This window comes from Octopus sinensis, linkage group LG2, assembly GCF_006345805.1.
Source record: "Octopus sinensis linkage group LG2, ASM634580v1, whole genome shotgun sequence".
NCBI classification, from domain to species: domain Eukaryota; kingdom Metazoa; phylum Mollusca; class Cephalopoda; order Octopoda; family Octopodidae; genus Octopus; species Octopus sinensis.
This window is the reverse complement of record NC_042998.1, coordinates 91,952,272-91,966,470: the sequence shown is the minus strand read 5'-3', so window position 1 is coordinate 91,966,470 and position 14,199 is coordinate 91,952,272. Positions and strand designations below refer to the sequence as shown.

Sequence of the window (14,199 nt, the reverse complement as noted above, 5' to 3'; positions counted from 1 at the left end):
GTTGAGGCAAGTGACACTTGTGAAGACCTGTTGAGGCAAGTGAAAATCAAATCAAATCAAAACAAATCAAAATAGATGAGCATAAATGGAATTTGTATCTTTGTGGTACCAGTGCCGGTGGCACACAAGAAAATCATCCGAACGTGGCCGTAGCCAGTACCGCATAGACTGGCCTCCGTGCTTTGGGGACGTAACAAACACCATCCGATCGTGGCCGTCCGCCAGCCTCATCTGGCACTGTGTCGGTGGCACATAAAAACACCATCCGAGCGTGGCCGTCTGCCAGCCTCGTCTGGCACCTGCCAGCCTCATCTGGCACCTGTGTCGGTGGCACATAAAAACACCATCCGAGCGTGGCCGTCTGCCAGCCTCGTCTGGCACCTGTGTCGGTGGCACATAAAAACACCATCCGAGCGTGGCCGTTCGCCAGCCTCGTCTGGCACCTGTGTCGGTGGCACATAAAATCACCCACTACACTCTCGGAGTGGTTGGCGTTAGGAAGGGCATCCAGCTGTAGAAACACTGCCAGATCTGACTGGCCTGGTGCAGCCTTCGGGCTCCCCAGACCCCAGTTGAACCGTCCAACCCATGCTAGCATGGAAAACGAACGCTAAATGATGATGATGATGATGATGATACATGGTGCGGTGAATAAACTGTCATCTAAATTATGCAAAAATGAATATAACATTGACATCTCATTTTAACATATATATTCACCAAAATTACATACGAATATCTTAAAATACTAAAGAATAAATTCATGTAATAAAATCACTATTGGCTTCAACCACGACCTCCAAACGACTTCAGAATCTCCTGCTATTTTCCTGGATGGTCTCCTTGCTTAAGTTGGTGAATGCTGCCATAATCTTTGCCTTCAGTTCATCTTTAACGTCATAAGGTGTTTTGTTGGTCTCTCACTCAACTGCACTGCACACATAATAATCAAGGGAGTTGCAGTCTGGGGAGTTAGGTGGCCAGATGTTATGGGTAATGTGGTCGCAGAAATTTTCTGACAGCCATAACTGGGTTCTCCTGCTTGTGTGGCATGGTTCAGAGTCCTGTTGCTAGGGATAAGGTCTTCCAGCAGCCACCCTCTTCACCCTGGGCAGCACTACCTCCTCCAGGCACTTGATGTAGGCCTCTGTGCTGAGTCTGAGGCAGTGTTGGAAGATGAATGGAGGCATAACATTACAATAACTAGTGATCACTTCAAACACCATCATTTTGACTGGATATTTGATTTTTATCACTCTTGGTACATTTCCTCAGATTGACACCCAAACACTCTGAAATGTTTGTATTGGAGCTTCCTGTATGACTGCCAAGCATTACAGCATGTTGTTTCCAAATTTCTGGCAGAGTAACTGCACCATGGTGCTGTTTTTCTCACATACAGTGCCCTACTGAACCTACCATGCTGAGTAGTCGACAAAACAAACAATGCACATGCACGAAATTAAAAATATAAAATGGCAACATTTTATCCACTACCTTTATAAACAAGGCTAATTTAGCTGTTTCTTAGTAGATTGAAAAATGAAACAATGAACAACCTTAATTAACTTTCAGATCTTATTCTCATCAGAGGCATCTGCCTCAATTTGATCTATACTAAGCAAACAAGCAGTCAATCTGTTTATATACTCAGTAATTGCAGTAGCTACAGAGAACTGGGGCTACTAATTAGCATACTATAAGTGTTAACACCTTATTTCAAGTATTAGGGGCCTTGTCATATTTCATCATCATCATTATCATCAACATCTAAAATCTGTTTTCCATGCTGGCATGAGTTGGATGGTTTGACTGGGAACTGGCAAGCCAGATGGCTGCACCAGGCTCCAATTTGATCTGGCAGAGTTTCTACAGCTGGATGCCCTATATATATATATATATATATATATATATATATAATATATATATATATATATATTCTTTTATTTGTTTCAGTCATTTGACTGTGGCCATGCTGGAACACCACCTTTAGTCAAACAAATCAACCCCAGGATTTATTCTTTGTAAACCTAGTACTTATTCTATCAGTCTCTTTTGCCAAACCGCTACGTTATGGGGACATAGACACATCAACATCAGTTGTCAAGCATTGGTGGGAGAAGAAACACAGACACACAAACATACACACATACACACACATACAACGGGCTTCTTTCAGTTTCCATCTATGAAATCCACTCACAAGGCTTTGGTCAGCCCAAGGCTATAGTAGAAGACACTTGTCCAAGGTGCCACATGTGGAACTGAACCCGGAAGCATATGGTTGGTAAGCAAACTACTTACCATACAGCCACTCCTGCATATTATATGTATGTACATATATACACACATGCACATATGCTTATATATATATATGTGTGTACATATATGTATGTGTTTAGCTCATACCCTTCCTGTCTTACTAAAAGAATAACACTTCCTCTGGCTGGAACATGTACACTGCATATCAGATGGGAGAATCTCAAAAGACCTGCTGTATGGTGACCTGGCCTCCAGTAAAAGAAAACAGGGACAGCCCCATCTTTTTACTGCTGTCTGCAAGGAAAATATGTATTCTCTTTGTATGAACATTGAAAAGTGGCAAAATATCGCTGATAATTGCTTATGCTGGTGACTGAAACTAAAGTCTGCTTATGAAGAAAAGTAAATTTGACAGAAAACAGCACCATGACAAGACTTGCAAGCAGCACTTTCAAGTGATTTCGTCCCAGTTGGGATTTGTCACTCACACAGATCTCTACAATCACAGTGGATGCTACTCTGCTGGGAAGACCAAAACGGGGTGCATATCTACGATCTCACAAAAAAATGTCTTCCTCTCCTCCTCCTCCTTCTCCTCCTCATCATCATCATCCTGCTCCTTCTTCTCTTCCTCTTGCTCCTCCTCCAGCTTTACATGTATTTACATATTGAAGTAAGAATGGCAGATGAACACAAGTGAACACAATGAGTGCATTGACATGGAATACAAATATAAAGGAATAATGAAATAGTCTTATCTTTACAACTGTTTCAGATGAACCATGACTGATACCATAATCATGTATTTTATATAATAAAGAACCATCATAGTATGAAATAACACATTTTTTTCTATAGATCAGAGAGGGAAAATCGTGTTCTCATGAGATTCTGGCTGAGGTCGTAGTGCAGAGCATTGCTTACAGATGCATAGGTTCTTAGAAATAGTGAAGTAAATTTTCTATTAGAGTTAAAGTGATACCAATGTTTGGAATTAATAAAAATTCAATAAATTACCTATCATATCCTTTCTTGCTCTTCTTGTTGACTGTAACCGAACAGGAAGTTTCTATGATGCCAAATACATTAGCAGCTCGAACAATATATTCACCACGATCTGTGATCATTACAGCTGGGATTTCAAGGGTCTGCAAGGTTCCATAAGCTATAATTCTGTGGCGAGCGTCATATGTAAGCTGCCGAACACCTTTCTGCCAGGTAACTGTAAAGTTTGAAATAAATGAAGCATAAATTTACACAAGGATTGCAAAAATATATTTTATCTGCTTTTAGCTTTTTCTTGTTTCAGTCATTTGACTCTGGTTATGTTTGGGGCACCTCCTTGAAGGGTTTGATCGAACAAATTGACTCTGGTACTAATTTTTTGTCATGAGTACTTATTGTGTTGGTCTTTTTTGCTGAACCAATAAGTAATGAGAATGTAAGCAAACCAAGTATTGGAGGGGGGGGGAGCAACATACAAACACATAGACACACACACAAACACAAAAACACATACAAACACACACACACATACATCAAACTTCCTCAGAGTTTCTATCTACTGGATTTACTCACAAGGCAATGGTTGGCTAGGGACTATAATAGAAAACACTTCCACAAGGTATCACACACTGGGACTGAACTTGAAACCACATAGTTTCAAACTGAGCTTCTTAACCCACAACCATGATGGCATTTATGTTTATTTTTCTCAAATTAAAATGTTCATTTGTTTAAAGGATATGGTAAATTTAAAGAGTTTATCTCGCAATTTGACAAATATCTTATGTATTTATTTCATTATTGCCCATAGAGGGCTAAACATAGAAAGGACAAACAAGGACAGACAAAGGGATTCAGTCAATTACATCAACCCCAGTGCATAACTGGTACTTATTTAATCGACACTAAAATGATGAAAGGCAAAGTCTACCTTGGCAGAATACAAATGTCTAATATATTGGCTACTGAGAAATGAAAATCAAAACCAACTTGAAAAGACTTGAACTTTAAATGTAAGATGGCAAGAAATAAATGATTGATGAAATTAAACCCAGCATTTTGTTTATTCTGATTCATATCCTTTTATGCTATTACTTGTTTTAACTATGAACTGTGGCCATGCTGGGGCACATGCTTGAAGGGTTTGGTCAAACAAATTTACTCTATTACTTATCCTATTTAAGCCTGTTACTTATTCCTTCAGTCTCTCTTGCCAAACCACTAATTTACGGAGATGTAAACAAAACAACAACAGATTTCAAGTGGTATGGACACTCACACACACACACGCACACACACACTCACATACAAACACGCACACACTCACACACAAACATGCACACACATACATATGACAAGCTTCCATACAGTTTCCTCTTACAAAATTCCTTCACAAGGTATTGGTCAGTTCAAGTGTATAGTAGATGACTCTTGCCCAAGGTACTGTGCATTGGGACTGAACCCAAACAATGTGATTGCTAAACAATCTTCTTAACCACATAGCTATGCCTGCACCTAAGAAACATTCTTGAAGATAATAAACAAAAGTTTATAGTTCTGTGGTACCTGCTCACACGAAAATATCAACATTTTGAATTTATTTCCATGAAACAACTTTGTGTTAGTCTTACTTTTTCTTTTTGTTACATATTTATGAAATAACAAATAAACATGTTATGAACTAAGTGCTAAGATTTTAATAAAAATTATATTAGATATTAATAAACATCACTTTGATACTGAAAAATAATGTAGCTGTAGGTCCATAGTCTGTCTCTTTTCTATGTTAATTTAGTGATGTGCAAGTTCCAACACCTGTGACAGATGATTCTCATCTGCTACACTATATGTGTGTACTTTTATGATTGAATGCCTATATGAGAGTATCTCTCAAGTATCTCTCAAGGCTAATAAGGCAGTATTCAATGTTCTAACAAGACATCTATGCTAAGTTGCATTAAAGATTACTTTTTGGTATTAATACTGATTCTGGCTCAATTAATTATTAAATTCATGCTTATAATATCTAAAATCAACTAATGAACAAATTATTTTACTTTAAGGACTTCATTACTTTGTCTTAACAATGAGGCTCCATCAGCTGTCACTTCTTGAAATAATGAGAAAATAGAATATAATGAAGTGTGTGATTATTTTCTCTTCTCACTCAAAATTTTAAAATTATTTTATGCAGATTTTTCTATAATTGAAAATATCAAAAATGAAGAAAGAAATAAAAATGACTCATGTACAGTATTTAACCCTTTTGATACCAGTCTGCCTAAGATTGCCCTTAGTTTAATGATACAAATTCCTTGTTTTAAAATTATCTAAATCAAACTTTCCTTCAAAATTTCATGTTAAGTTCTAAACATCAGCTGATAAGGAAACAATTATTTTACTAAATTCTTCATTATTTTAAAAATTAATTGTAACAAAGACAGTGTATTTCAACAGATATGTGGCAACTAAAGTGTTTAAAAAGAGGAGCTGTAGAACTTGGCTGGAAGTGGATAAGGATTAAAAAAAAGTATCCAAAGCATGGCAATGTTCTATTAATTTCAAGAGCTTTTTCATGTTAGAGATGGAAGTCAGTATTTCCAGATGTTTTTCATAAACATTAGTTTCTTTGTTAGCTTCTTTTTTTGTTTTGTTTTTTTTAGATAAGATTCCTTTCAACTAATATAAGAGCTGCAACACTTTACAATGAACCAAAAAGGATTGTGATACAGGTATCTAATAGCATACTAACATCTAAGAATAATGCAGACACAAATGTTAACTTCAGCATTCTTATCATAAGAATAAGTGTGTCTTGAAAGCATACAGTTCATAGCAATCTAGTGCAGAATTACCCGATATCTTCTATATAACTGCTTTTGTTAAACATAATGCTAGAATATTAGATATAGTGAAGGACATGATATGGAATGAAGAGAGTGATTAGTTTCTGATATTTAGCAGCCCAGCATTACTTTTTATTTATGTTGAGGCTGCATTTATAAAATTATGAAAATGACAGAATCACAAATATAGGGAATAACATATGATCTTGGACTTTTGGGTTCTTGTGTCCTTTATTATGAAAAAACAAATGTGTTTCTGTGAGAAAGTTAGATTTCAAAACTTCAGGATTAACCCCAGAAACATTTCAGGTAAGGCTTGAATTAGAGAGAGACTCAAATTCATAACAATCTACACTTTGATCACATACTCTCACTGACTTGGGTTTTCAACCCTGAATAAGTTTATTGCATGTCTAAATATGATACATGATTTGAATACATTTGGGTGCGTGCACATTCTTGTGTGTGTGTGTGTGTTGTGTGTGTGTGTGTGTGTGTGTGTGTGTGTGTGTTGTGTGTGTGTGTGTGTGTGTGTGTGTGTGTGTGTGTATGAGTGCATGAGTAAGTGTTTGTCCTTAACATATTTTTAAAGTATATATAAAATAGATAAGTTTAAAACTGAATACTTACTGACAGGAGAAGGGATGCCTTCAATTGAACAATCAAGACGGAGTTTTTCACCTTCATTTAGCTCAATTTTTTTAGCGAGCATCATTGTAAAATAAGGTGGTTGTCCTGGTGTTAGCATACGGTCAGCTACATCAAGGTCAGGAGCTTTTTCAAACTTCTGAAGACTATATGACCTCTCTTGAGAAGTTTGACGACTATGTGTAGCACTGACACCTTAAATAAATACCAGAATATAAACTAATTTAGAAATATTTAAAATCAAAATATTTTATTGTAAGTTTTAAAATATCTGGTTAAGTGGTATGGAAATAAATGATGTTCTAAGTAGGAGAATGGTGACAATCAAATTTGTTGTTTGAAAACTTAAATATCAAGAGTTAAGAATAGAGTCAGAATGAAGAATAAGGAAATGAGGCTTACCGACTATACGCAAGCGTGTTGAGCATGTTGTCCGTCCAGCACTATTGTGGGCTGTACATGAATAAAGACCTGAATCATTTTCTTCTACCTTATGTATGATCAGCCTGCAACCACCATGATTATCTACAAAAACTTGGCAGCGTCTGTTATCTTCGACATTAATTCCATCTTTGCTCCTGGAAAGAGAATCAATTAAGTAAGCTTTGCATATTTGTTTTTAATAATAAACTCAAAAGAGATTATCAATACTTCCATTAACATTGTTGAAGATTATTAAATGGATTCTTATCAATAGAGAGTTAGGCTGACTGCTTGGTCTCTACATGCATCTTATGTCAATTCTTTATGAATGAAGCCAGCAATGCCATTCAGTATTTTATTATTGTCATCATCATCATCAATAACAACAACAACCACCCTGGACGTTACTGTCTCAAATCCTTGTAGCACTCATAGGGTCAGTTACCCAGTTTCTATGGCATATAAGTGACTGAGATCTCAGCTTACCCATCGAAGAGGATGTCAGTCCATTACAGAATTACTCACTGGTAGTTGAGTGGACTGGAGGCTCATAAAATGAAGAGTTTTGCTCAAGAACACAATACACTGGCCAATTTAGGAATCAAAGCCACAATTGTAACAGGAGCAGACTGAGCTGTCAGTTGATCGAGCACTGCCTGATGGCCTGGAGCTCTGAGGGCCCACATTCTACATCTTAACTCTACTAAAACACACATTCAAAGAGGCCCAGTAAACAGTTTTGCCCGAGAGCCCTTAATACTTTCAGTCCACCCCTGTTATCCAATGTTTCTCTTAAAGATGGTGTAGTAGGGATTGAAAAACAAGGTAGACAAATTGAATAAAATTAATATTGTTTCAAACTTTAAATAGTTGTTGACCACCCTAACCCTTTCTATTATAGGAACAAGGCCTAAAAACTATAATATGGATGCAAACACTATTTTGCTTTCTCATTAGTATAAGGGGGAAGGGAAAAAACTCCTGACTGTTTTGAAGGTGGTGTTGGTAGTGGTGGCAGTGTTTGGTAATTATGATAGTGAGTTGATATTCATCAGTTTGAGAACTACTGATATACGGAAAATCAACTTAGTGGTACCCAAGCATGGAAAGTGATGAATTCAGTTATAAAATTACATAACGTCTTGCTTGCTAAGTGAAATGGACAATCAAGAGTTAAGTGCCCTGACTATAGCAAACACAGCACAGATGACATGATATACACACTGTCAACCACTTGAATACTACTTCAACACCTTATTAACTCAGCCATCAATAATTCTTATACTCTAGTAAAACCTTTTAAGACAAAAGATCTAACTACAAAACAACACCAGTTGGTTTCCTTTTAAGTTTCAGACAGAGGAGCTAATATTTGTTCATCTTAAGGTGGCGAGCTGGCAGAAACATTAGCACACCGGCCAAAATGCTTTGCAGTATTTTGTCTGTCTTTATGTTCTGAGTTCAAATTCCGCCTAGGTTGACTTTGCCTTATTCTTTCAGGGTTGATAAATCAAGTATCAGTTGTGTACTGGCATCAATCTAATCGACTGGCCCCCTCTCCAAAATAGGCCTTGTGCCTAGAGTAGGAAAGAATATTTGTCTTTAATTTTCTGTTCCATCTCACCTGAGTGATCATGATAGGAGTTCAAATTAGGTTAGTATAGATTTCTGGACTGTAAATAGGCAGGAAAGCTGCGTACTTATGATTTGATGAAGTTTCAAACTGCTACATTATTAAAATATATATTAGTGCTGAAGTTTGATAGAATCATTACAACATAAGAGAAAAATTTACTTGTATTATTTGTTCTGGCTCCTTAATGTTTTGAGTTTAAAGTTCTCTGAGGTCAACTTTGCCTGTTGAGAAAATAGACTATCAAGTGAAGCACTGGAGTTGATCGAATTAACTAACTTCTTTCCAAATTTCTGTCCTTATGCCTAAGTTAGAAATTAGTATCAAAGTATGCATACACATGCACACACATAATACATTTATATATATATATATATATATATATATATATAATATTTTCACTAAGGCATAGTGATACTAATAATCAGTTGTTAGAACTCCGTATACTTATACTTTAGAGTAAAGTGTTAAGCAAGTATAGAGTGTAATATCAATTAATAAATGACAAAAGAACAGGAGTTATGCAACAGCTGTCATTGGCTTACAGCTATTTCTGCTACAAGAAGCAGTGCACTCAAAGATGAGAGCTTGTGCAGCATCCTGTAGTTTCCTCAGAGCCATTGAAATGAAGTTTCTGCTTATTTCAGAAAGCATGGGTGTGTGTGTGCATGTTTGTGTGTGTATACATTTATATATATACACACAGATATGTTTGGGTGTATGTATATATAGATATATAGATATATTTACAAACTTACCATTTAAATGAAGGGCTTGGATGACCAGTGGCAACACAATTGAACATAGCATCTTCACCACAAGCAGCAGTACAACATAATGGGGTATCAAGGAAGACTGGAGTCTCATAGTCTGATATTTTAGACAGGCTTCTATTCGATCCTAAAAAAGAGAAACAGCAATTTAAAATAGGATGTTCTTAATGCTAAATTCAATATTTATCTTACAATTTATTTTGGGCAAAAATCTAATTGAGTATTTTGTCTAACTTTTGAAATTCTTTTGAGTTGACTTTTGAATTCTTTGTTGAGATCACCAAAAGAACCAAGTTACTAAAAAATATGACCTTAAAAATCTAAACTAGGAAACACTGAGGACTGAAGCACAAGTTTATGCCTGGTTGTCTTTTCTAAAATCAAAAATTCTATAGAATGCACAAAAATTATGAAAAGTGAGCTAGAAGGAAAAATGAATTAGTATTTCAGAAAGAACTCTATATGAGAGAAGAATGAGAAATGGTTATGAAGGAAGTCTTTAAATAGAAAGTGAAGGTAGTAGCATAGCTGGAGGATGAAGTGCCTGCTCCACCCTAGGCAAGCTTTTATAGGTACAGCACTTTTGAGTACGATGTATAAGCTTGTAAAGACTTGGGTGTTTGGGGATAGAAAGGGAGGGGGAAAACTCAAGGGCTGTCCCAAGTGGCACACACTCTATCTATGCTACAAAGTGAAGAGACAAAAAGGAGAAGAATGTCAGATTGTAGAAGAAAGAGCTGATGTGTGTACAGGCTGATATACAGTAGGGTTTACTAGTATAAAAATTGAAATAAAAAGGTTATATATAATTGAGTAAAATTAGATGGTCTCCTCTCATTGAAACTTTTAATATATCTAAAGTGTGGAGTATGAGTTTAAAGTTTTTAGGCAGAAGCCAGATCATTTACATAGGCCTTCAGTACTTGAAAAAGCATTGTTTAATATATGAACCAGACCAGGTGTTCCGAAATGAATTGTTACATAACAAGCACATAACTGCATCAAGTGAAATTGTGCTTGATTCTTAGAGTAAATCCTCTGCAATTGCAAATATTCATCAAGATTAGCTTCTGTAGTCAGTTAGGTGAGACATTAACAGTTCTTTTGATCAAGTGATCAATAACCACTTCATTATATAGGTTAATACCCAAGATGAAGAATACACTTCTCCTTTGAGAAGTGTGTAAACATGTAGCATGCAAAATTCTTTGTAAATATTACTGTAAAGCACTTTGTAAAAATAAGAACACCTCTTCCGTCTTTTGATATCAGACTCACAAAGTGAAAAGACAAAAAGAGATTTACATTTCTAAACACTTACCTTGTAGACTAATTGTAGAACTGCAACTAACAGTACCATGGCTGTTTGATGCTTCACACACATATTGCCCTTCATCTTTAGATGATACACAAGGAATATCAAGGGTTAACAACCCTGAGCTGTTCTGCAAAGGCAATAAAGGAAAATAATTAAGCAGATATAAATGATTTACATGATTTAAAACATATCATTTAGACTTCAGCCCCATAAATCCAAAGCATACTGCATATATATATACATATATACATATATACATACATACATGCATACATGCATACATACATACATACATACATACATATATACATACATACATACATACATACATACATACATACATACATACATACATACGTACGTACATACGTACATACGTGTGTGTGTGTGTGTGTAAAAATTATAATATAAATTAACCATTATGGTATTTTTAGTATGCTGTCCACTGATAAATTCATTAAATAATGATTTTTTCCTAATTATGTATAAATATATATATATATATATGTATATATATGTACATTATATATATATATATATATATATATATATATATATATCCTTTAATCCTTAATGCTGGGGCACCACCGCTGAATGCTGGGGCACCACCGCTGAATGAGCTACACTAGTTTGTGAATCCACCTCTGATACGTGGCACTTGATCAACAAGGGAGTTCAATGCTGCTGCCCACATCTGTGTCTCCTGTCGTGAGGTAGGTTCATCTGGGACTCCCAACAAGAAGAGATCCTGTTTAGTTTTAAAGAAACCCACATCCACACCATGTAAGTCTCTCAGGCATTTAGGGAGGATGTTAAAGAGCTGTGGTCCTCTGAAACCCAAGCTGTTGCAGTATCTGGACCTGTATTTTGATGGTGATGTTGGAATCCTTGGCACCACGCAGCGGCGCCCCGTTCTGCGGTTGGAGTAACTTTGAATGCCAAAGTTTGGGACAAGACCATCCAGGATTTTCCAGATGTATATCACTGCATATCCCTCAGCCTCCGCTCCAGGGAGAAGAGGTTTAATACCTTCAGTCTTTCCCAGTAGCTGACATTTTGCATTGAGACGATTTTCTTTGTGTAGCTTCTCTGAGTTGCTTCGAGTTCTGCTGTTTGTTTTATATTGTGTGGTGACCAAAGTTGGGAGCAGTAGTCCAAGCGGCTGAGGACGAATGTTTTTCATAGGACCATCAGTGTCTCCTTCTCTCTTGTTCTGAAAGTTCGGAGAATCCATCCAGCTAGCCGTCTGCATTTTATCACCAGATTAGCAATATGCATTTGGAAAGATGCATCATTGCTCATGTCAATGCCCAGGTCACGCACTGATTTTGACTCAGGGATTGCAATTCTTCCTGGGCCAGTGTATCCAGTCTTCACGTCATTTACCTTTGTGTGCCAGTAGCGCAGGGCCTGGAACTTACCTGCATTAAACTGCATGTTGTTGTCCTCAGCCCACCTGTATATTGTGTCCAGCTCATGTTGCAGATGCGCAATATTTTCAGGGTTTTGTATTGCGTGGGAGACTTTTGTGTCATCTGCATAGCTAGCAAGGGTGGTCATCGTAGCAACTGAAGGCATGTCTGAAAGGGCCACTATGAACATCAGTGGCCCCAAGACAGTGCCCTGTGGGACACCGCTTGTTATTTGCGTTTCCTTGGAAGTGGCTCCATTGCTCACAACTGCCTGTTTTCTGTCTTTTAGGAAGTTGTGCAGCCACTCTCCAAGTTTCCCGCCTATGCCGAGACCACGCAGTTTGTGACAGATCATACCATGGTCGACTTTATCAAAGGCTTTTGCAAAGTCAAGATATATTACATCCACATTTGAGCCATTTAGTAGCTGTTTCAACACCCAGTCATAGTGTTGCAGGAGCTGTGTTAGGCAGCCTCTACCTGGTCGAAATCCATGCTGGGTGTCAGACAGTAAGTCATTTTCTTCAAGGAACATGATTAGTTTCTTACGGACTATTTGTTCCATGACTTTGCTGATGTGTGAGGTCAGAGAGATAGGCCTATAATTTTTAGCATCTGCTCTGCTACCTCCCTTATGGATAGGGCATATTACCCCCTCTTTCAGTTTGACTGGGAGCTTACCACTTGCAAGAAAGCTCTGAAAAAGAAGCTGTAGCGGTTTTGCAAGGGCTCGTTTGCACGATTTGAGAAGGATCGCTGGGAATCCATCAGGTTCAGCAGCTGAGTTTGTGTCAATCTCATCAATGGCTAGTGTGATATCATCATCTTCGATGTTGATGTACTCAATTTTTGTCTCTTTGGCCGCTGGTAAAGTGGCAAAGAATTCTTCTGGGTTGTTTACTTGCCTGTGTCCTAGAGGTGTAGTGAACACACTTTGGAACTGTTCGTTCAGTATTTCACTTATCCTCGTGGGATTTCCTGTGAGAGAGCCATCTTTTTGGAAGAGAGGTCCTATTCTCTGGTGCACTGTGGCTGTCTCTTTGGCAAACTTAAAGAAAGCTTTAGGGTTTGATTTTATATTTTATATTACCCAAGCTTCTTTATCTGCTCTCTCCTTTTCATGGGACTGATGTAGACTTTTCTCAGTTTCCATTAGCATTCTTTCGAGTCGAGACTTCTCACCACTTTTGGTGTGCTTGCTCAGGCGGTTTGCAATCCTTGTCCATCGTCTCATAAGAATCCTCCTTTCTCTAGGGATCCTGTTTTTGTTCTTGTGTGTGCTGGCCCTGCACATTGGGACATATTTGTCACATATGGCTTGTATTATGGACATGAAGTGTTTGTGTTTCATGTTTATGTCCGGTGTGGAGAGACATTCAGGCCAATCCTGTTTGAGGATCTCTTTCTCAATCGACTTCCAGTTGGCTTTATGAAAGTTTAAGTTGGAGAGATGGTGGGTGCTTCGTATAGGCTGTGTGTCTGTGGGGGCTTTTGTTCCATACATAGACAGCTCTATTATGTTGTGATCCGAGATCATTGTCGGCATCACATTAACATTATGGATAATATCCATATTGTTTGTGAAGCAGAGATCCAGTATATTATCTGCCCTTGTTGGTTGCAGAACTATTTGCTCCATGAAAGAGGCATTTGTGAGATGGAGCAGGGACTCCACCTGTGCCTGCTGATGGTGTGTCATCCCTGGGAGTATCTGCCCCCCAGGCCATTCCACATTGGGGAGGTTAAAGTCACCCATGAAGAATACACTGTTGTGCTGTTCAAGGTTGGTGAGGACTTCTCCTATTTTTGTTAGGCAGTCTTCAAACATGCCTGAGTGTTTTGGGGCATCTGGTGGGCGATATGTAGTGCATATGACGAT

General features: G+C 37.6%; 1 protein-coding gene across 3 annotated transcripts in view; it reads right to left on the bottom strand.

Annotated features, from left to right (window-relative positions):
- LOC115229254 (titin homolog) overlaps positions 1-14,199 on the bottom strand; it is a 139,352-nt gene that overhangs the window by 101,583 nt on the left and 23,570 nt on the right. For all 3 annotated transcript variants that reach the window (XM_029799631.2, XM_036515470.1, XM_036515465.1), the window contains exons 8-12: positions 10,912-11,035; positions 9,576-9,717; positions 7,164-7,339; positions 6,744-6,956; positions 3,280-3,484 (exon numbers count right to left, since the gene is read on the bottom strand). In XM_029799631.2, the coding sequence (XP_029655491.1) occupies positions 3,280-3,484; positions 6,744-6,956; positions 7,164-7,339; positions 9,576-9,717; positions 10,912-11,035 (860 nt within the window). The remainder of the gene's footprint in view (positions 1-3,279; positions 3,485-6,743; positions 6,957-7,163; positions 7,340-9,575; positions 9,718-10,911; positions 11,036-14,199) is intronic.